Genomic DNA, 25148 nt, shown 5'->3' with positions numbered 1-25148 from the left:
TTTTTTAAAATATATAATATATTTTTATTTAAAAAATATAGTATTGGATTTTTTTTAGCATCAGATGCACTTAATAATATATAAATAAGAATTATATAACGAACAAACTAAAGCAAACGTATTTTTATTTAAAAATTATAGTATTAGATTTTTTTTTAGCATCAAAAGTACTTAATAATATATAAATAAAAGAATTGTATAATAAACAAACTAAAGCAAGTGTATTTTTATTTAAAAAATATAGTATTGGATTTTTTTTAGTATCAGAGCTACTTAATAATATAAATAAAGGAATTATACAATGAACATGCTAAATAAGTGGCCTAGTGGTAGATGGTGTGCGCGTTTGTCTCTCTCTATACCCTAGTCCCAGGTTTGAATCCCTCCACCCTCATTTTCTTATTTAATCTTTAATTAAAAGCACCAAAACTACGTCGTTTCATCTAGTTCTCACCTATTAAAGTGTCATCATCTAAGGGAGGGTTCTCATTATGGCCGTTGAACTTCATTTCTTTCCGGTATTACCACTAAACTTTACACTTTTTAACACCGGTAGCCACTCAAATTTAACTAACTTCTCAAAATGACCGTTAACGGCCTCAAAATGAAAATATTCAAGAATTAAAGTTGTTAAGAACGACATTTACCATGAAATCACATTTTTTTTCAAAAATCACATTTTTTAGATCTTTCTCTCCCTAAAAATTCACTTTCTCTTTCCTAACCAAACAACACCCAAATGACCTCAAAACAAAAAAATTCAAGAATTAAAGTTCCTTAGAATATCATTAACATTTTGGATTTTTTATTTTTACCCGTTAACGGTCGTTTTGAGACGTTAAGTGGTCACCGGTGTTAAAAAGTGTAAAGTTCAATGGCCATACCATAAAGAAATGAAGTTCAGTGGCCATAATGTGAAAATGGATAAAGCTCAGTGGCCATGGGTGTAATTTACCCAATTTTATGATTATATTAATTCAAAGATGCGGCTATGCGTTCACAACAAATGCACGTGTATTGTCACGTCCGTGCCTAAATTTCTAACATTTATATTTTGATATTAGTATATATTATAATTATTGGGTGTGTGAAGTTAATTCGGTGTTATAGGAAAAGTTTGGAGTTAATTCAATGGTTTTATGTGTAAATTAAAAGTTAGGATAATTTTTAAAAGATTATAGAAAGATGGAGGATCAAATCTAATGTTTTCCATATTTTGGATATATATCTCAGATATGTTACTGGTGGTGATCATCATGTTCATCCGTTTCTTTTTCTTTTTTCTTTTATAAATTCATCAGTTTTCGTTGAACCGTTTCTCCACCGTTTTTTTTTATTTACGGAGATTCGACCATCCAAATCACTCGAAATTGAAACCATAGCATCCTTATACATAGTTCTAAGTCCTAACCGAAGAGTTTTTGAGTTTCGAAAGTGTTTGGAGGGAAACATCTTAGACAAAATTTAGAGGAGAATTGATCGGGTGTATTTTCTTCAATTAGTAGCCAAGGTAAGTAACTATCAATTATATTTAGATATATATAATCAAAGAATTTTCAGAAATTGATATTTTAGAGTTATGCAGGATTTTTGTAAAATTGAAGTTTTTCACGATTTTTCTTTTTTATTGTGAAATTATGGTTCAAATGAAGCTATTGACTATACTTCTATGTGAATTTCAGATTTTACTTAATTATGTTGATTTAAGGCTTAATTTGGTTGATTTATATATATACACATATATGTTTTTGGTTTCAATGTATATAGATATTGAACAAAATGAATTTGATGATTTCTTACGAATTGTTTTTGGATTGAGAAATCTGTTGCGGTTATTGTTGTTATTATTTTGAATTGAAGTCCAAATATGATTTTTATGATACAAATGGGCTGATTGAAGCCAAATGATTTATGGTTATGAAATAGTTTGGAATTTGATTGTGAAAGGATATTTTGAGCACGTTATGATTTTATGATTTTATATCCATCGAGAGTTATCCGGATCGGTGGTTTTAAATTTGAAAACCATGTTCAGTGAGGGACATGGCCTGTGTACACAGTTTGAAGACCTATTGGATATGGCAACAAAGTGTTGGGTAAGACCATATGGGATAGGCAATGTTAAGAGACGTCTCGACTATATATGTGGTTATGGATTGATACTTAAGGGGAGAAACTCGAGGATGGATACAATGTTTTAAGTTCATTTGGATTATGTTTTCGGTTATGATTGATTTTGATATAAGGTTTTACGTTTGATTAAATACGAGTTGGTTTGATAAAACATTTATTTGATTACAATATTTTATAAGGTTTTGAACTCAAGAATAGATACAAGATTATATATTTTTATGGTTTTGGTTTACTACTTTGACTATATTATGAACTTACGTTTTGAGCATATTTTATAAGGTTTTGATTAAATCCCTTTATAAATGTATATATGTAGCTATGTTAAGTATATTGGTTTTTATGGCTGATAGTTTCTTACTAAGATTTTTGTCTCACGTTTAAATGTTTGGGTAATTAATTTATTAGTCCCTATATTTTGATAAAACACACTGTTTAGTCCCTATATTTTCAAAAACACATGGTAAAGTCCCTAACGTTTTTCTCAGTGAACTGTTTAGTCCCTAACGTTTTTCTCAGTGAACTGTTTAGTCCCTGCCGTTAGACTCTCATGAAGATTCTGTTAGTCAATTTGGATTTGCGTTCTTCTTTTCCTTTATTTTCCTTTCCTTTAAACTCTAATGCATCTGAAATCAATTTTGAATGTTCTTTTTCTTGATTTTCTTCTTAATCGTTCAAATTCGTAAGCATTGTATCGGTTCTTTTTCTTATTCTCCATACAAATAGCTTCTTCTTCTAAATTGGATTTCCTCTTCTGAAGTTTGAAGGTAAATAGTAAAGGGTAATTTCGTCATTTCTGAAGTCATAAACGGTAAAAAAATCTAACAAACAGACGGAAGGACTAAACAGTTCACTGAGAAAAAAGTTAGGGACCTTACCATGTGTTTTTGAAAATACAGGGACTAAACAGTATGTTTTATCAAAATATAGGGACTAATAAATTAATTATCCTAAATGTTTTAATGTTTTTAGGTGAGAAAGTACAGGATATAGAGAAGGTTACCGACCGATTAGGCGATGTTTGGAAGTTGGCTGCTTATTGTTAGAATTATGGTTAGAACTTTGGTATTTCACTTGTAATATAATATGATATTATGATATTGAGATAAATTGGAGACTCCTAAGTATTGATTATGATCTTTCTATTTCACGCTCGATGCTGATTGAGGTCATTTATTGTCGGGTGTGACAGTTTGGTATCAGAGCTCTAGGTTAAATTCTTCGGACCTAAGGTTGATAATAATTGAGGAATATGAATATTTGGTGATATCTAAGAAATAATCGATAGTAATTGAGGAATATGAATATTTGGTGAAAGCTAAGAAATAATTTGGAATTTTTCGAGGATTGAGTAACTAGCTAATGAGGGATAGAAATGAGATTTGATGGTTAGCAAAATATTGGGTGTATGAACATCTAGAGATAATAGAGAATTGTCTATATAGGTGTTGCGGGAGAATCAGATCCGTATCTTAATCTTATGATGCATTTTTCGACCAGATATAGGCCGAATCTGTCATAGAGTCCGAAAGAAAAGTTCTTTATTTTTGTCTTACGTTTCCAGAGGTTTTTGAATCGCCTTAATCAGGCTCCGTATGAAGAAGTTAGGCCGGAAATGATATATGTTGGTCTTTCTAGCTATCAACCAGAATTTGGTTTTTGTTTTGATTTTTCTCTCTTTATTTGAGAGACACTGCTACTGGTTTACATGATAAGTTAGTCTTCTTAGGAATATAGAAAATTAAGGAAATAATTAAGATATGAATTTTGAGGACAAATTTTGCTGATTTTAAGCACAGTTTGATGTAGGAATTAAGAGATAAATATGATATAAGATGATATATATGTTGATAATTGAACTTTTGTAGGACATATATTGTTAATAGAAGTTATTTTTAGTTGAAGTTTGTGTGATTATGGTTTAAGTTTATATAAGGATCACATTGAGTGTTTATAGTTCAAATAAGAAAATTGAATGATATTATAGATAGATTTATTGACTTTTATGGGTGTAAAGATATTATTTGGAGTTTGGAGAAGACAAAAAAGAAAAACATTAATTGTCGTAATTTAGGTACTCTATATTTCTTGATTATATAATTTGAAGAAACGATTGAAGTTTATTTGGGTTGGATTGGTGGTATATATAGTGGTGATTATAAGAAGAAAAAAATAGCATGTTCGCTTAATTGATTTTGAGGAGTTAAATTGAGAATTATAAGAGTGGTGTTAATATTAAGAGTTTATGGAATGACTCTTATTAATAGGAAATTCTATCATTATAACGAGGTTTATATTGGTGATGTTGATATTGATGTTTATGAAATGACTCTTATAAGAGTGATGTTGATGTTGATGCTAATGATTGAAGATTATAATAAAAATACTGATTGAAGTGAAAAATTATAGATATAAGTATTATTATTATGATGAAGTAAGATTATATGCTGATGCAAATCAGTGATTCGAAATATTTGATTTTTTAAGAAAAATATAATATCATACATATTAACGGTTCAAAAGTGATATTTTTGAAGTCTGTAGAACTTGGAGATAGGTGAAATTGTGATTTCACTTTATTACAGTGAGATTTGGTGTATGTTAGGAAGATATGAATATAAAGTATATCATATTATATAAACTTGAATATATGATATTTGAAGTTTTATTGTTGATTATGGTGATTGAAGTTTAGAGTTACTAAGAGTTCTATTGATATTGTTAGATCATGGAGTTAATGGAAGAAAACATTAGAATTTGTGGTCTTATGATGATTATGAGGAATCTTGATGATTTGAAATAACTTCGTAATCTTGAAAATGGTTTCGGAAGGAAATTAAGATAGATTAGAGAATGTGAATTTCGAGGACGAAATTTCTTAAGCTGGGGAGAATTGTCACGTCCGTGTCTAAATTTCTAAAATTTATATTTTGATATTAGTATATATTATAATTATTGGGTGTGTGAAGTTAATTCGGTGTTATAGGAAAAGTTTGGAGTTAATTCAATGGTTTTATGTGTAAATTAAAAGTTAGGATAATTTTTAAAAGATTATAAAAAGATGGAGGATCAAACCTGATGTTTTCCATATTTTGGATATATATCTCAGATATGTTACGGACGGTGATCATCATCTTCATCCATTTCTTTTTCTTTTTTCTTTTATAAATTCATCAGTTTTCTCTGAACCGTTTCTCCACCGTTTCTTTGATTTATGGAGATTCGACCGTCCGAATCACTCGAAATTGAAACCATAGCATCCTTATACATAGTTCTAAGTCCTAACCGAAGAGTTTTTGAGTTTCAAAAGTGTTTGAAGGTAACGTTTTAGACAGAATTTAGAGGAGAATTGATCGGGTGTATTTTTTTCAATTAGTAGCCAAAGTAAGTAACTATCAACTATATTTAGATATATATAATCAAGCAATTTTCAGAAATTGATATTTTAGAGTTATGCAGGATTTTTATAAAATTGAAGTTTTTCACGATTTTGCTTTTTATTGTGAAATTATGGTTCAAATGAAGCTATTGACTATACTTCTATGTGAATTTCAGATTTTACTTGATTATGTTGATTTAAGGCTTAATTTGGTTGGTTTACATATATACATATATGTTTTTGGTTTCAATGTATATAGATATTGAACAAAATGAATTTGATGATTTCTTACGAATTGTTTTTGGATTGAGAAATCTGTTGCGGTTATTGTTGTTATTATTTTGGATTGAAGTCCAAATATGATTTTTATGATACAAAGGGGCTAATTGAAGCCAAATGATTTATGGTTATGAAATAGTTTGGAATTTGATAGTGAAAGAATATTTTGAGCACGTTATGATTTTATGATTTTATATCCATCGAGAGTTATCCGGATCGGTGGTTTTATATTTGAAGACCATGTTCAGTGAGGGACATGACCTGTGTACACAGTTTGAAGACCTATTGGGTATGTCAACGAAGTGTTGGGTAAGACCATATGGGATAGGCAATGTTAAGAGACGTCTCGACTATATATGTGGTTATGGATTGAACTTAAGGGGAGAAACTCGAGGATGGATACAATGTTTTAAGTTCATTTGGATTATGTTTTCGGTTATGATTGATTTTGATATAAGGTTTTACGTTTGATTAAATACGAGTTGGTTTGATAAAACACTTATTTGATTACAATATTTTATAAGGTTTTGAACTCAAGAATGCATACAAGATTATATATTTTTATGGTTTTGGTTTACTACTTTGACTATATTATGAACTTACGTTTTGAGTATATTTTATAAGGTTTTGATTAAATCCCTTTATAAATGTATATATGTAGCTATGTTAAGTATATTGGTTTTTATGGCTGATAGTTTCTTACTAAGATTTTTGTCTCACGTTATTAAATGTTTTAATGTTTTTAGGTGAGAACGTACAGGATATAGAGAAGGTTACCGACCGATTAGGCGAGGTTTGGAAGTTGGCTGCTTATTGTTAGAACTTTGGTATTTCACTTGTAATATAATATGATATTATGATATTGGGATAAATTGGAGACTCCTAAGTATTGATTATGATCTTTCTATTTCACATCCGATGCCGATTGAGGTCATTTAGAGTCGAAGGTGACATATATATATAATTCTCTAAAAAAAGAAAAAAAAAAGGTTTAATGCATATTTACCTCCAAACTTAGCAATTTTTATCTATTTATATCTGAATTTTTAAAATAACATATCACACATATATAATTAACTTTAAAAATCTATCATAGACCTATAGTTGAGTCATTTGGACCATCTACACACAAAATCATCGATCTATCATCTTTAACAAATGAGGTTGTATATGCGTGCTATAAAAAAAAGAAAAGTGTGTGAGTCCGTTCTGTATGTCGTTGCATCAATAAAAAATGACTGATCAACGATTTTGTGTGCATGAGGTCCGAATGAGTTAATTATGGGTATGCAATATGTTTTTAAAATCAACTATAAATGTGTGATAGGTTTTTAAAAGCCAACTATAAATATGTAATAAATTATTTTAAAAATTTAGGATGTCAATAAACAAAACGTACCAAGTTTGAAGGTGGAAATTAACCAAAAAAAAAAATTGTATGCATAAACTATGTTATCATGATCAACTATTCATCATATGGACTATAAATAAAAATTAAATCCCTGATACATCATCATCAGTTACCCATAGAAATAGATTCGCTGCTTAAATTTGGTAAGTTTCTCATCAGCTAATTGAATTTAATTATTTCATATCATGAAATCCATGAACTTGTCTATAAAAGTATATTAGCTCTCTGAACTTTATAAGTGTCTCACTAACTCTTTAAACTTATTTATTCCGTAACAACTAAATAAAAAAACATATTAAACTTAAATTCTAAAAATACATCTTAATCTATTCGAGAGGTAATTTTTTCTCTTTTCCTACCTTTCAACCTATTATAAGAGTTAGTATTGCAGATTTGAGAGATCAAATGAATGAGGATTGAGAGTTAATATTTTGTTTTTTATATTTAGTTGTTACGAAATAAATAAGTTTAGGGAACTAACGAGTCACTTGTAAAGTTCAGGGAGTTAATCTACTTTTATGGACATGTTCCGAAAGGTGGTGATGCATTAGGCTAAAATTAAACTTCTTTTTAGTTGTTTAATGTTTTTCTTTTCTTTCTAGTAGCTAATTTTAATTCAAAATAATTATTATGAATAATAAAATAACGAAAAAGAGTTATATAGAGGGAAACCATATAGAAATATAAGGGTGTTTATTTTAGTTTTTTTGGAATAGATTTTAACTCCAAATCATTGAAAATATATTGCTTGGTTAGGTTTTTATGGAAAGAATAGCATTTTGTAACATTTCATAATATTTTATGTTTTATTTATACAATTATTCTTCTTATTTTTGGAAAATATATTTTTTTTTATGTTTTTCATAGTTTTAGAATACTATTGTTAAAAAAATAAGGTTTTTTTTTCTGTTCAATAAATTATTATTTTTAAATTTTTTTAGTTACTTAGGTTGTTTTTATTAATTTATTAATGGGTTATTATCTGAATGACAGATTGATAGATGCAAAATTGCTATCAACAAAGTTATTTTTAATTTTTTTTTTTGGTTATTTAGGTGGAGTAACAATTAGCTTTTCTTTAAGGTGTCCTTTCTTTTTCTATTCACATCAATTGCTATCTCCTACTAATGTCGGCTCTAATTACCACTTTATTAATTAATTCTTCAAATAAATTTCTTTTAATTAATAGTTATTTTTTTTTTTGATGTCTTAGAACATTTCTAGTATTAAATAAGAAAGTTTGTAACTTATGCTATGACACATAGGAAAGTAAGAGATGGAAGGTAACAATCCATTAAAATAGGTTGTTATTTGAAAATTGTAGGGAGTAAAAAAATAGTTTAATTAATATGTAGGGATTAGAATTGTAAATATTCAGGAAACAAAAGCAACATAATTGTTGCTTTTGGGAGACGTCAGACGCACCTCACCTGGCACGTGTATGACACGCGCCATATGCAGCGCATCTGTTGCCTTTGTGATGGACAATCTCTTTGTTTTTGTTGTTATACGGAAAAGAAAGAGTTTGTAACTTTTTTTTTTTTTAACAAACCATAAAAAGTAACAAATGCTTTAATGGTGGATTATAACTCCATATATGAAAGTAACAATCAATTTCCATGCATTAGAGATACTCTTACTTAAGAGTTTATTAATCTTACTTAAAGAGTTTATTTTTTGAGTTAAGTGCAAAAGCAAAATATATAGATGGTAGAATTTGAGTCTTAACCAACATTTATTGATTCAATTTCAATCATAGAATAGAGAGAATTGAAGAACTTCCAATTAAGAAGTTTTATAATATATATTAGGCAAAAAGCATCTTGAGGCCCTAATCTTTCATTGTTTGGTGCATTAAGCCCTCGATCTTTCATTTAGATACATTGAGCCCCTGATCTTTCATTGTTTGGTGCATTAAGCCATCGATCTTTAATATATGGGTGTATTAGGTCCTTTTGTAAATCAATTCATATATGAGTGTATTAAGGGTCTGTTTGGTTTAACTGTTAGCTAATAAATGTTGCTGTTGTTGTTAGCTGTTTGCGGTTGTAGTAAGATGTTTGTTATTAGTTGTTTAATTATTAGCGTTTTACTTCAAACCGCATGAAACATAGCGATTGGTTAGATTTATATAACTGCAGCGTTTAGTATTTTCTCTGGACACTGCAGCATTTTGGAGCTTTTCACGAAAAGCTCTTTTTTAGAGCTTTTCATGGATAGTTGTTTGTAGTTACTTGTTATTGACAAAATTATCCTTCTTATTTCCACAAAACGTGTTTCTTTTTTGACATTATTTTTATTTCTAAAACAAAATTATCGAAAAACAAAGTTTTGTTGCGTTCAATAAAATTTTTATTTTTTATTCTTTATATAATTTATATAATATATTTTTTATTTTATAATTTATTTGTAGATTAATTTAAAACATGTCCATATTAGAAATAAATATATACTAACAATAAGAGGTCAGTATAATTTTACCAAACACTAATAATTAAACAATTAATAACAAACAACCAACAACAACAACAAACAGCTTACTACAACAGTTAACATCAACAGCAACATCTACTAGCTAACAGTTGAACCAAACAGGCCCTTAATACACTCATATATGAATTGATTTACAAAAGGACCTAATACACCCATATATGAAAGATCAAGGGCTCAATGTGTCTAAATGAAAGATCGAGGGCCTAATGAACCAAATAATGAAAGATCAGAGGCTCAATGTGTCTAAATGAAAGATCAAGGGCTTAATGCACCAAACAATAAAAGATCAGGGGCCTCAGGATGCTTTTTGTCTATATATTATTCCACATAGTAATTACATCATGTACTCTTAGTTGTAGTTGTATTCATACAATAAACCTGTGGAAATTATTTAACTGATCTTCTTAATAATTGAATGAGCTTGAGAATTGATTTAGTTATATTAATTTCTCATTGCAAACAAAAGAATAACTTGGAACACACATAAAGGAAACAAGCGCAACGTTTACAGTTAGGGATAGAGAAAAACGACAAAAATTGTTGCAACAATAAGAATATCAGAATGATACGCTGGACTGCAATCAACGGTAATCCAGGAGCTGATGATGAAGGGCTTGTATGAAGCGTGATGAACAGTGAGTGATTATAGAAGATAAGATCAGGTACTGTTGAGTCACAGGAAAAGAAAACGACATCATTTCTGGCGTGAGGGAGAAGACCGTTGTAATTGAAATTTGGGGAAAGTGGGAAATTAGGAATTTGGATCCCAAAAGTTACCGTTTGAGGTAAAAAACTCATGAGCCCCCCCCCCCCCCCCCCCCCCCCCCAAACTTGGATTGGTACAGATTGAACAATCCGAGTTTGCTCAACAAAAATCATAAATGAGGTGCATGTTGTGCATTAGTGAAGAGATACGCCAATTTATAGCTGAAGCAATTATCATCAATCTTATGAGACCTGACTAGCCATTCTTGAATGACATGACAATCGATGTCATACGCTCATGGAAGACTGGATTTTGAGCAATATGAAGTGCATATGTGTTGTTGCAGAAAAGCAAAGTTGAAGTGTTTGAGGCAGCTCCGAGATCGTGAAGAAAGTTTGCCAATCAGTGGAGTTCGCAAGATGCGGATGTCATGGCTCTATATTCTACCTCGGAAGAGGAACGAGAGACAGTGTTTTGTTTCTTGGATCTCCAAGATATTGTTGTTGTTACCAAGAAAACAACATATCCTGTCAAATAACGTTGAGTATCTGGACATGTATCCCAATCAGAGTTAGAATATGCTTATAATTGAAGTTTGTTTCGTGCTGGGAAGAACAATCCTAGGCCAATTGATCCCTTAAGATAACGAAGAACGTGGTGAGTGTGATGCTAGTCTTTAGTAAGAAAGTTCTATAACGGCTCTCATCCACTAACTATTTTTGCTGCTGAATTATCTTTTTCTGCTGTAGAAAATATGCAGCAAACTGCCCAGCTAGAAAGTTCCTCGTTTTAGCAAGAAAGATCCACGTTTCAGCAAGAAAGTTCCATAACGGTTAAGCAATTACTCCTAACTGCTCTCCCTCACTAACCCATGTTTCAATGCCACTAATTCCTGCCCAAACTTTCACGAAATTGTTGCTATTTATTTGGCGTATTTGATTGACAATTACACATTTCAGTCAGAACTTTTCGTAAATTATCAAATCAGTCCAAAACTTCATATTTTGCATAAATTTTGATGAAAATAAATAATTAATAAAATAATTATAAATTCAAGCTAGAATAATTGCTAAAATTACCCAATTAGCATAAATCCCATCAACTTACATAATTTAGACCGAATTGAGTAATTAATTATGAAATTGGCCAAATTAAAATACGGGTGAAACAAGAACCAATCTTGCAACTGATATAAATAGAAGAACGATGCAATCAGAAGAAAACATAGGAGGAGAAGAAACCGTTCGTAGAAGAACCAAGCAACACAATCAGACATAAGAGGAGAAGAAACTGTTCATAAGAGCCAAGCAAAAAGGTTTAAGGGACTTCGAAACCGTTCACATGAGCACAAAAAAGTAGGAATACTTGCTGTTGGAAAAAAAAAATAGTTGTTCATATATAAAACAATAAAAGTAGTTTCCTAATCAAATATATCAAACTCTCCATTTTAACATGAAACAACAAAGAGGAGAAATATGAGTACATAAAATAGTAAAATTGTGAAAACAGTGAAAACGCGAAAACTGTGGAAAAAGAGAAAACCACAAAAAGGTGAAAACCCATAAAACAGAAAAACGTAAAAAAATAAAAAAAATAAAAAAGTGAAAAATAGAAAAAATGTGAAAAATAATAGAAACAAAAAAGTGAGAAAAACGCAAAATACGGTAAAACGTGGAAAATGGAAAAAAGGTAAAAACATGAAACAAAAAAAAGTAAAAAATATAAAGAACAGTAAAAATAGGTAAAACAATAAGAACACACAAAACGTGCAAAAATGACAAATGTAAAAAACTGAAAAATGTGAAAAACGAAAAAATTGAAAGACTAAAATTGGAAAATGTGAAAAAGTGAATACAGACAAAATTTGAAAATGCAAAAACAAAACAGAGAAAATGTGAAAAAACGGGTGAAAAATGGTAAGAGTAAAGAAAATAAAGGTTGAAATCTATCTATCTATCTCTATATATATATATATATATATATATATATATATATATATATATATATATATATATATTATTTTTATTTGACAATACAAATACAATAATAACACGAAAACAATAAAAATAATTACAAAAAAAAAACAATAAGAAATAAAACTTTTATATTAAGTAAGGTTATATAAATTTCTTCAAAACATAAAGACTGATACAATACTTAAAAATATTTACCTCTTATAAATATGTATTGTCACACGTATTTATATTTATTTATTTTTACTTTTTACTTTACCTAATAACTAAATTACTACGGATTGAGTTTATGCATTGAAATTATTTTTATTCTCTCTTTTTCTTATTGTTTGTCATTTCATATTAAAAATTAAAGTTTTAGACGTTTATCTATAGAATTACGGTTCCCTTTTACACATGCATGGAAAATAATTTTTAAAAGGCTTAATACCTTTCCAACCCTTCAAGTTGTTCTAATATTGCAACTGACCTTCCGAACTTAGACTTGTAACAACTAATCCCTCAACTTGTTTATTTGGAACAAATAACTCATCAGGTTACTTATTTGGAACTAATAACCTCAAAACCCAAAAAAAAACATTTAAACATAATATTATATCAGAAATAAAATATTTTTAAAATATCGGCTGCTACATCTAATCTACTGATACATTAACTAAACGGAAAAAAAAACTCCTTAAATCATAAATATTAACCTATTTGGGGAGTTTATTTGTTCCAAATAAATAAGTTGGGGGTTAGTTGTCACAAATCTAAGTTTGGAGGAGGTTTGCAGTATTGGGACAACTTGAAAGCTGAGCATATATTATAAGTCTTTTTTTTGGTAGGAGTATATTATAAGTCTTTAAAAAAAAAAACAGAAATTCTATTTCTTGTAAAAACATATATTTCTAACAATAAACAGCAAACTGTAACCATACCGCATTATTAGGTGTTTGGTTAATGACATTATATCTGTCTTTTACATCTGAAAAGTAGTATTTTCCAAAAACAAAAAATCTATCTTCTTAGAAAAACAATTTTTTAACAGCAAACCATAAATGGGTCCATTAATATTTTCTTTTTTACCCTCTCTGAGCTGCTGGAAAAAAAAAAACTAAACTATCAGAAAAACAATTCATCGTACACTTTTTATTCATAAACAAACAAAATTTATTTTACTTTCTGTCTGTCTATTCAATTCCTTTTCTTTTAAAAATAAAATTAAAAAATAAAAATAAAAATCACAGGTCCATTTAGTCTTTGCTGTTTTATTTTGCCTTTTTAAGCACACTCTCTTCTTATTCTTTCTTTCTTTATATTTCCATTTTTCTCCATTCTTTTCTTTTCTCTCTTTCTCTCTAAATTTATTCCTACAGATATAGCAGGCCTGAATGTCCAGAGAAAGGTCTTTTTTTTTTAACTACCATCTCATTCTTTATTTTCCTTTTTCTTATTATCTGTAACGGATCCAGGATTCTTCGACGTGTGCTCAATTGAAATTTTTTAGTATTTTTATTGTATATACAAGAGTTCAATGGAGTTTTTCGGTGACAAGTTATCATTCCAGGGGAGACTCGGGATTCGGAGCACCCCCAGCCACCGAGAAACACCTTTAAGAGGGGTGGTTCAGCCCTCCTGTCTTCATAAAAGAGACTGATGGGGTGTAAATTTGCACCTATAGTTTGCTCTGGATCCATCTAGATCCGTCCATGTTATTAGATAGGGGGAGACTCGGGTTCTGGAGTACCCCAGCCTCTGAGAAACGCCTTAAGAAGGGTGGTTCAGCCCTCCTGTCTTCATAAAAGAGGCTGCTCGAGTGTAAATTTGCACCTAGCTTGCTCTGGAGCTCTCTAGATCCGTCCATGTTATTATGTTATATGATCATTAACTATATAAATGAAAACTCCAAACAACAGAGTTTTCTGATGATCAGTGATTGTTCAAATCCTCTAGGAGATAGGAGAGACTCAGTATTCCATAGCACCCTTATCTCCGAGAAACACCTCAAGAGGGGTGGTTCAGCCCTCCTATCTTCACAAATTTAATATATCTAAATAAAAGATCAATGACTCAATGAACCAAAAAATAAAAATCACATATTTAACACCATTATTTTCTACGTATTAGGTAACCTAAATATATATTCTTTCTATAAATAACTAATTTCTCTGCACTTCTAATATCAACATACAAACTCTAATTTCTAATTTCACTTGTGTTTTTTTAGTTTTTGTATCCATGGCTTCTTCTTCTTCTTTGAAAGCTTTTGTAGCTTTGTGTCTCCTTCTTGTTAGCTCTACCAATGCTCAACTTTCAACTAGTTTTTACTCCAAATCTTGCCCGAACCTTTCCTCGACGGTGAAACCTATTATTCAATCCGCTATTAATAAAGAGAAACGTATTGGTGCATCCATCGTTCGTTTGTTCTTCCACGACTGCTTTGTCAATGTACGTAATTCTCTTTATATTTATAAGTATGTCTGGTGATCAAATTAGCCCAAAATGTTACACATACATGTGTAAGTATAAGAAAGTAACACTATATTGATACATAGATAAGTTTAAGAACTAAATTGATATTTAGACTAATAATTATTTAATTCTACTAACCATTGATGATTTATTCCAAATGTAATATATAAAACTTTAAGCTTGTGAAATGTTCCTTGACATATATAATAATGATTTCGTTTTTACTGAATTGGACCCACCTTGACTTGTTTTGTATTTTTAAACATAGAAACATATATTATAATCACTCGCGGAGATAGAGGCCAGGCCCTTCGGGCCACCGGAACCATAATGACTATGACTAGTTTCGACTTCTATCTCCACAAAATTTGAGGTTGTTGGTTTTAGCCTATGTTTTTAAAAAATAATGATCCAGTGTTAAATTAGAACCATAAAATTGGTGTCGAGATTCTGTTAGATTATTTCTAAATCCAAAATTTTATCTTTTTATATGTTGGGTCATTTTTAAATCTAAAATTCTAATTTTTTTTAACTGTTAGACCCTTGTCAAATTCTGTTAGACCGTTGTTGAATCCAAATTCTAATTCATTTTGGCTTATTAGACCCTTGTGAAATGTTCCTTGACATATATAATAATGATTTCTTTTTTCCTGAATTGGACCAACCTTGACTTGTTTTGTTTATTTAAATATAGAAACATATATTAAAATGATGATCTAATTTGGATAATCAATTAATTAATTTAATGACAGGGATGTGATGGATCAATTCTACTAGACGACACATCATCATTCAGAGGAGAGAAAAGTGCAAATCCAAATAGAAATTCAGTAAGAGGATTTGAAGTAATTGATAGCATAAAAACAGCAGTAGAGAAGGCATGTCCAGGTGTTGTTTCTTGTGCTGATATTTTAGCCATTGCTGCTAGAGACTCCACTGCTATTGTAAGTTCTTAATCTTTAGTTAATTAATTTCAATTAGATAGTTAATGAGAGATTAAGAAGTTGTAATTAATGAATTAAATTATAGCTTGGAGGACCAAGTTGGAATGTAAAAGTAGGAAGAAGAGATGCAAGAAGTGCAAGTCTTTCAGCTGCTAATAATGATATTCCAGCTCCAACTGATAACTTGAATCAACTTATTTCAAGATTCAGTGCTCTTGGTCTTTCTACTAGAGATTTGGTTGCTCTTTCTGGTTAGCCCCTCTACTCCCTCTCTCTCTATTCACAGGATCGGTTTGGTATAAGTTGTTTGCGGTTACTTTTTGCTATTTGCTATTATGAGTTGCGGTTGTTTTTGGAAAATGCTGTTTTTTCAGAAAGCAGAATTCTCCACTTTTGTGAAAAACTAATTTTCAGTTATGAAAGACAAATTGGAATTGTCTAACCAAATACTTAAAAGTCTCAATTTCGGAGTGAAAAGGCAAACATGAGGAGAAAATAGAGTTACCGAACACTCTCATAGACACGTTTAGTTCACTTTTGTTGTTCATGTTAGCTATTTGTTGTTATTGATAGGTATCGGATATTATTAGATATGGATATTTCTGCTGTAATTTAGGAATATAATTGATTTGTAATTATCATGTTCACACATATATCTTGTGTATATATATCACATTATCAATGAATGGAAAGGCAAGGATTCTACCTTATCATGGTATCATGAGCCTAATTTCTTTCCTAAAAACTCTCTCCTAAAATTTCTCTCCCTAATCCCACCCAAATCTCTTCTTTCTCTCTTCCTCATTCTGCCGTTCTTCATCCCTAAAAACTCTACTGCCACCATGCCAAACAATGAACAAAACAATGGTGCCGCCGCCGCACCAACTCATCCGGCCCTCTCCATTATCAACATTACCTCCTTTATTCGTGATCCTCTCGAATCCGGCAAAGGCCTCTATACCACTTGGGCTGAACTTTTTAAAACACATGCCCGTGCTTTTCAAGTTCTTGATCATATCCTTCCTGAAACCGACGATAAATCGGAAACCTCTTCTTCGGTTATGAAAGCAAAGAATCCAGGTTTATGGTCTCGTGTTGATGCCATCGTGTTGCAATGGATTTATGGAACCATATCTTCAGACCTTCTCAACAGTATCATCGGACCAAATTTAACAGCCGCCGACGCTTGGAAACTCCTAGAACAACAATTCTCCGATAATAAAAATTCAAGAGCCCTTTATTTACAACAAGAACTGTCCAATGCTAAACTTGAAAATTTTGATGATATCTCTGCCTACTGCCAACATTTGAAGTCCCTCTCGGACCAATTAAGCAACGTCGGGGCTGCCGTATCCAACGATCGTCTCGTTCTTCAATTAATTTCGGGGCTCACTGACGCCTACGAGACAATCGGAACACAAATTCGCCACAATGACATTCTGCCCAATTTCACAAAGGCAAGGTCCATGTTATTATTGGAAGAATCTGCCCGTAAAAAACGCACAGCCGCCACCGTCGGATCTGAAATTGCCGCCGTTACTATCGCCCAACAGTCCCCGTCGAATCAAGCTCCTCCATATTCAAATCATGTTCGGCCTTCTTTCCCTCAAAATTCTGGCGCTGCTCGCGGTGGCCGGGGTTATTATCACCGTGGTAGAGGCGGACGGGGCAGAGGCGGACGATGGCAGCAAAATAGCGGTCCTCGCTGGTCAGGGGCTGTTTCTTTACAACAGCCATGGGGGTACGGGCCATGGACTGGACAGGCGCCCCAATGGGCCTATCCCCCATGTCCTTATCCTTCTTGGCCCAATTCTTCACATGGTGCAACTCATGGTGCAACTCGCGGGCCTGTTTTTAATAACAATTCTTCTGCAGTCCAGCCAGGCATATTGGGAGCCCATCCGCAGGCCCATCTGGCCCAGTATTACACTCCAACAAACATTGAGGCGGCTATGCACACCTTGACAATCACACCACCTGCAGAACCTTGGCATATGGACACCGGCGCCACTTCTCACATGAGCGGGGATGGAGGTAAACTCACATCTTATTTAAATAAGAGTCCTAACACGAGTATCGTAGTAGGTAATGGCACTTGTATTCCTGTTATCGGTCTTGGTAATGCATCCTTAAAAACAAACAACAAAACCCTAGAATTGAACAATGTTTTACATGCCCCTAGATTAATCAAAAACCTTATATCTGTGCGGAAATTTGCTATTGATAATAATGTGTCCGTTGAATTTGATCCTGTTGGTTTCTCTGTGAAGGACTTGCGCACGGGGATCCCTATTATGAGATGTAATAGCACCGGTGATTTATATCCAGTCACATCCTCCTCTTCAGAGTCTTCTTATGCTTTAAATGCTTCTGTTTTATCTCCTTCAGTTTGGCACAATAGATTGGGCCATCCTGGTCCTCAAATTTTAGACAATCTTCGAACTAATAATTTTATTTCTTGTCCTAAAAATGTTGATTTTTCTATTTGCAATTCTTGTGTGCTTGGGAAACATATTAAATTGCCTTTTTATGCTTCTAAAAATATGTCATCAATGCCGTTTGATATTATTCATAGTGATATATGGACATCTCCTGTTCTAAGTTCTAGTGGCTATAGATATTATGTTCTTTTCCTAGATGATTATTCTAATTTTCTGTGGACTTTTCCCTTAGCAAATAAATCTCAAGTTTTTTCTGTGTTCCTCACATTCCGAAATTACGTACGTACTCAATTTGAAAAAGATATCAAAACTTTTCAGTGTGATAATGGTGGTGAGTATAACAATAGTCATTTTCATGATTTTTTTAACAATAATGGTATGCAATTCCGTTTTTCATGTCCACATACTTCCTCCCAAAACGGTAAATCTGAACGAACGATTCGAACAATCAATAATATAATTCGCACTCTTCTAACACATGCTTCTTGCTCTCATTCTTTCTGGCCTCATGCTCTTGCTCATGCGACCTATCTTTTAAATATTCTCCCTCACAAAAATCTTAGTCTTCTTTCACCGACTCAAATTCTCTACAATCGTACTCCTTCTTATACTCACTTACGCACTTTCGGTTGTCTTTGTTACCCACTTGTCCCTTCTTCCTCTAGAAATAAACTTCAACCTAGGTCCTCTCCATGTGTGTTTCTTGGATATCCATCCAATCATCGAGGCTATAAGTGTTACGACATCTCCGCGCGGAAAATAATTATATCTCGTCACGTTATTTTCAATGAAAGCAAATTTCCATTTTCCACTCAACATGTCTCGGCCTCCCCTCCCATTTCTTCTATTTCCAACTCACCTACACAAACAACCCAACCCATTATTCCCTTCCCCACTAATGCGTCCACTCCTAACCAAAGCCCAGTTTCACCACGACCCAACAGTCCCAACCCATCTTCCCAAAACAGCCCAGCACTTCCCCCTTCTCCTCTCGACAGTCCCTTTCCTTCTCCAATTCAACACGGCCCAAACACAAATTCCCCACAACAGCTCACCTCCCCACAACAGCCCACTTCCCCGCCTTCTCCCGATCCTATACACGCCAACCCAACCCAACCGACTCACCCTATGACAACCCGAGCTAAACTTGGAATTTTCAAACCCCAAAGAAAGCTCAACTTACACACCACCACTATTTCTCCTATTCCTTCTAATCCCTCACTTGCTTTACAAGACCCTAATTGGAAACAAGCCATGACTGAAGAATATAAGGCTCTTATTGAAAATAAGACGTGGGTCCTCGTACCCCGTCCTTCTAATGCTAATGTTCTTCGTAGTTGGTGGATTCTCAGGCACAAATTTAATGCAGATGGATCTTTTGAAAGATACAAAGCAAGACTTGTTGGAAATGGGGCGAATCAACTTGTTGGGGTAGACTGTGGTGATACTTTCAGTCCAGTTGTTAAGCCAGCAACAATTCGAGCTGTATTAAGTATTGCACTTTCTAAAGGTTGGCCACTACATCAGCTGGATGTAAAAAATGCTTTTCTTCATGGGGATCTTCATGAGACTGTTTATATGCATCAACCACTGGGATTTCGGGATCCCAACTATCCAGATCATGTATGCCTTCTTCAAAAGTCTCTTTATGGTCTCAAACAGGCACCACGGGCGTGGTACCAACGGTTTGCCTCTTTCTTGTCTACCATGGGTTTTTCTCACAGTAAATCTGATCATTCACTGTTTGTCTTTCGTCGGGGAGCAGAGATGGCATATCTACTCTTATATGTGGATGACATCGTTCTAGCTACTTCTTCCACTGCTCTACGAGAGTCAATTATCAACAAATTGAGTTCCGAATTTGCTATGAAAGATCTTGGCCCATTGAGTTATTTTTTAGGGATATCTGTCACTCGGAGCGCCGGCTCTCTTTTTCTGTCTCAAAAGAAGTATGCTACTGAGATCATTTCTAAAGCCGGTCTTTCTTCAGCAAATTCATGTACAACACCTGTTGACACTAAGCAAAAACTGAGTGCTTCATCTGGTTCTGCTTATCATGATCCATCTGAGTATCGAAGTTTAGCTGGTGCATTACAGTATTTGACTCTCACTCGCCCAGACATCAGTTATGCTGTTCAGCAAGTCTGTTTATTCATGCACGATCCCAAAACGTCTCATATGGCAGCTATCAAGCGGATTCTTCGATATGTTAAAGGAACCCTGGAGTTCGGACTTACATTCACAACCTCTTCACTAGATTCCTTGGTCTCCTATACAGATGCAGATTGGGGGGGATGTCCTGACACTCGACGTTCTACTTCAGGATATTGTGTTTTCCTTGGTGACAATCTTCTGTCTTGGTCTGCTAAGCGGCAACCCACTTTATCTCGTTCTAGTGCTGAAGCAGAGTATCGTGGTGTTGCTAATGTCGTATCTGAAACTTGCTGGATTAGAAATCTTCTTCTTGAACTTCATTGCCCTATTAGTAAATCCACCTTGGTATATTGTGACAATGTGAGTGCAGTTTACCTCACTGGTAATCCTGTACAACACCAACGTACCAAGCATATTGAGATGGATATACATTTTGTTCGAGAAAAGGTTGCTAAAGGAGAGGTTAGGGTACTTCATGTTCCTTCTCGTCATCAAATTGCAGATATTTTCACCAAAGGTCTACCACAAATTCTTTTCGACGACTTCCGCTCTAGTCTCAACGTTCGACCACCTCCCGTTTCGACTACGGGGGTGTATTAGATATGGATATTTCTGCTGTAATTTAGGAATATAATTGATTTGTAATTATCATGTTCACACATATATCTTGTGTATATATATCACATTATCAATGAATGAAAAGGCAAGGATTCTACCTTATCAGATATTGGTTGCTTTTTTTGTTAAAAACAATGGTTTTGAATTTTTACCAAATACTTTTTATCTCCTGATTAGAATTAAAAGAGAAAAAACAATTCCAAAAAATGAAAATAAACGGATGCATAGTGTTATTTACGATGTAAGTGAGAAAACGTTGTAAGGAGAAAATTGTGATTTTTGCATGAAGAAATGGCTTGATTGACCTATAACTTATAGCTCACTTGATAAACATGTTCATGAATTAATCATTCGTCTTACCGTGCAAGCCCATCTTTTATGAGTTGGGCTGAGATACGTATATTTAATATTTCCAGTTTAGATCCGCTGAAATCCACATTTAAAATGGATTAGGTTTCAAATTTGTCTTCAAAATTGTATTCAGCCCAACCCGACATTTTATATATATATATATATAATTCTTAATCATAGTTTAATTTTAATTTTAATTTATTTTTTAATCGAACAATTTGAGAATTTCATTTAATCTAGTTTGATCCAATCCGCGTCCAATGTAAACATAAATTTATTGGCATGAGCTTCAATATGGTAATTATTAAGCTCGGTTCAGCCCAAACAGAACCCAACTCATGAACATGTCTACTTGATAATGTCAACTAATTTTTGTGGAAAGAAATCTCAGATTCCATTCCCATAGAACCGTAGAGTCATAAGTGTTAAATAAGATAAAGATTTGGAAATATTTATATCATTAGTATCATAATGAGTATACAGATCACATAACACAACACAAGCATAACACACCGAGTGGCTGATATAGAATATGGCATGGGCCAGCTGCCCAGCCTCTATGGTTCCCTTACTGTTAAAATGTCATTTGTCCCGTGTTTCGGTTAACCCTTAAATTTGTTTAAAACGGATCCTAAATTGGTCATCTGAATTTGTTTAAAGCGTCATCTTAACCTCTAAATTTGTTAAATTGTCATATTCGTCTCCAAATTTTACAAAAATCCTCTTCTTGTGCTTTTTCTTACAGATGTTACCCTTTCGAAAATTTCTGAATCCACTATTAATAACACGACAACTCATTTTAACACCGATAATATAATTCATTTTCATTTTTTTAGGAGCACATACAATTGGACAAGCAAGGTGCGCAAACATCAGAGCAAGAATATACAATGAAACAACAATAGACACATCATTTGCACAAACAAGAAGATCAAACTGTCCTACAACGGGAGGAGACAACAACTTATCCCCACTTGATTTACAGACACCAACTTCATTTGACAACAAATATTTTAACAATCTAGTCAACCAAAAAGGTCTTCTTCATTCTGACCAGCAATTATTCACTGGATCAGGATCTACCAGTTCCATTGTGAGCTCATACAGCAATTGTCAAAACACCTTCTTTTCTGACTTTATTTCTGCCATGATTAAGATGGGTGATATTAGCCCTCTTACGGGATCTCAAGGAGAGATTAGAAGAAATTGCAGAATGCTTAATAAATTTGGGGTTTATGATCTTTAATTGGAGTATAATTAAGAAGTATGAATTTAATAAATAATGGATACGGGTTAAATTTGTCGCTAAGATTATTAGGAGAGGTTAGTTTTATCTTTATCGTATAAAATAGTTCAAATTTTGTGCCCGCGGTGAAAATTTAGCTCAATTTTACTCTAAAGGGTGTGATTGAGTTAGAATTTTTTTTACCATGGGTGAAAAATTGAGTGGTTTTGTATGATAAGGTTGAAATTGAATTTTTCTAATAAGTTTTAGGATGAAATTGACTTTAATTCCATGAATAATTAAAATGTGCAAGTTTTGATTGGGTGTGTAATTTTGAATTTAGGGTTACTTTTGTGATTCCTAAAATCAATTGTAGAAATTAATGTATTTTTTTCCGATTATTATCAAATATATATAGAAGTTTTTGTTTTAGATGTTATTTTGGGGTTTATGATCTTATTGGCGATATTCTCGAAATATCCTAATTTTCAACTTTCATATGTTAATGGAGTTAAAAATTATAAAAATAATACGGACACGCAAGCTGGTTTTCAAAGGGATAAAGTTGTAAATAAATGCTCTTAATGACTTAATTTCTAACGAAACGGTTGCACGATAGCTACAAGGATTGGAAATAAAAACAGTTCTCTTAGGTCCCCGATGTTGCTTAGCAGGTCGATTGGAAACAACAATAGACACATCATTTTACAACAAATATTTTTAACAATCTTGTCAACCAAAAGAGTTTTCTTCACTCTGACCAGCAATTATTCAGTGGATCGGGATCCACTAGTTCCATTGTGAGCTCATACATCAATGGTTAAAACTCCTTCTTTTCAGACTTTGTTTCTGCCATGATTAAGATGACTGATATTAGCCCTCTTACTGGCTCACAAGACGAGATTAGAAGAAATCGTAGAAGGCCTAATTAATTTGGGGTTTAATTGGAATATAATTAAGAATTAAGAATTTAATAAAGAATGGGATACGGGTTAAGTTTGTCGCTAAAATTGTTAGGAGGGGTTAGTTATTTTTTTTTATCGTAGAAAATAGTTCAAATTTATGCTGTGGTGGAAATTTAGCTCAATTTTATTGCTTCCGAGGAAATTTAGATTGAGTTGGAATTTCTATCATGGGTGAGTTGTTTTGTACAATAAGGATAAAATTGAATTTTTCTAATAAGTTTTAGTGTAAAATTGGCTTTTATCCTAATGGGATACCGGTTAAATTTGTCGCTAAAATTATTAGAGGAGGTTCGTTTTATTGTTATCGTATAAAATAGTTTAAATTTATGCCCGCATGGTGGAAATTTAGCTCAATTTTATTCCTTTGGACCAAATTTATTGGAAAAGGGTGTGATTGAGTTAGAATTTTACATGGGTTTAAAAATTGAATAATTTTGTATAATAAGGATGAAATAAAAATTTTCTAATAAATTTTAGGGTAAAATTGGCCTTTATTCTGTGCATAATTAAAATGTGCCAGTTTTGATTGGGTGTGTAATTTTGAATTTAGGATTACTTTTGTGATTCTTAAGATCAATTATAGAAATTAATGTATCTTTTTTCAATTATTATCAAATATATATAGAAGTTTTTGTTTTAGATGTTATTTTGGGTTTTGTGATTTTGTTGGTGGTATTTTCGAAATATTACAATTTTCAACTTTGATATGTTAGTGGAGTTAAAATTTGTGAAAATAATGCGGACGTGCCACAGAAATTAGTTCTCAAAAGGGTAAAGTGGTAAATAAATGCTCTTAGTGACTTGTTTTTTAACGAAACGATTTCCCGATAGCTACAATGATTGAAAATAAAAACAGCTCTCTTAAGTTTCTGATGTTGCTTAGCAGGTCGATTGGAAACAACAATAGACACATCATTTGACCACAAATATTTTAATAATCTTGTCAATCGAAAATGTCTTCTTCACTCTGATCAGCAATTATTCACTGGATCAGGATCCACTAGTTCCATTGTGAGCTCATACAACAATGGTCAAAACACATTCTTTTCTGACTTTGTTTGTACCATGATTCAGTTGGGTGATATTAGCCCTCTTACTGGATCTCAATGAGAGATTAGAAAATTGCAGAAGACCTAATTAGTTTGGGGTTTAATTAGAGTATAAGTGAGAAGTACAGATTTAATAAATAATGGGATATGATTTAAATTTGTCGCTAAAATTATTAGGAGAGGTTAGTTTTATCTTTATCGTAATAAGGATAAAATGAATTTTTCTAATAAGTTTTAGGATGAAATTGACTTTTATTCTGTGAATAATTAAAATGTGTAAGTTTTGATTGGGCGTGTAATTTTAAATTTAGGGTTACTTTTGTGATTCCTAAGATCAATTATAGAAATTAATGTATTTTTTATTATTATTATAAGGACTTTTTCGATTGATATTATTAAAATCACAATTGTCGACTTCAAAAATGACATATTTTAAAAACTACTAATATTCTAAGCAACTTTAATTCTTCAACTTTTTTATTTTGAGATTATTTAGATGATGTTTGGTAAAAAGAGAAAAAGTTAATGTTTAGAGAAAGAAAGTCTAAAAAAGATTTTTGAAAATCGAAAATGTAG

The 25148-nt window shown here is 32.2% G+C and overlaps 1 protein-coding gene across 1 annotated transcript; it reads left to right on the top strand.

The window, feature by feature from the left end:
- The first annotated feature begins 14566 nt into the window (after positions 1-14566).
- Positions 14567-22710, top strand: LOC136226869 (peroxidase P7-like). The gene is made up of 4 exons (XM_066015543.1): positions 14567-14801; positions 15578-15769; positions 15855-16020; positions 22170-22710. The coding sequence occupies exons 1-4, from the start codon at positions 14592-14594 to the stop codon at positions 22577-22579; spliced, it is 978 nt and encodes a 325-aa protein (XP_065871615.1). The 5' UTR covers positions 14567-14591; the 3' UTR covers positions 22580-22710.
- Positions 22711-25148: the final 2438 nt, after the last annotated feature.

Source organism: Euphorbia lathyris, chromosome 4 (genome assembly GCF_963576675.1).
Source record: "Euphorbia lathyris chromosome 4, ddEupLath1.1, whole genome shotgun sequence".
In the NCBI taxonomy this organism is placed as follows: Eukaryota; Viridiplantae; Streptophyta; class Magnoliopsida; order Malpighiales; family Euphorbiaceae; genus Euphorbia; species Euphorbia lathyris.
This window is presented reverse-complemented; position numbering and strand designations above follow the sequence as displayed.

Coding starts and splice junctions, on each gene's coding strand:
- LOC136226869 (XM_066015543.1), top strand. CDS start 14,592: ATGGCTTCTTCTTCTTCTTTGAAAGCTTTTGTAGCTTTGTGTCTCCTT. Junction 15,770..15,854: donor CTAGAGACTCCACTGCTATT/GTAAGTTCTTAA, acceptor ATTAAATTATAG/CTTGGAGGACCAAGTTGGAA. Junction 16,021..22,169: donor AGATTTGGTTGCTCTTTCTG/GTTAGCCCCTCT, acceptor TCATTTTTTTAG/GAGCACATACAATTGGACAA.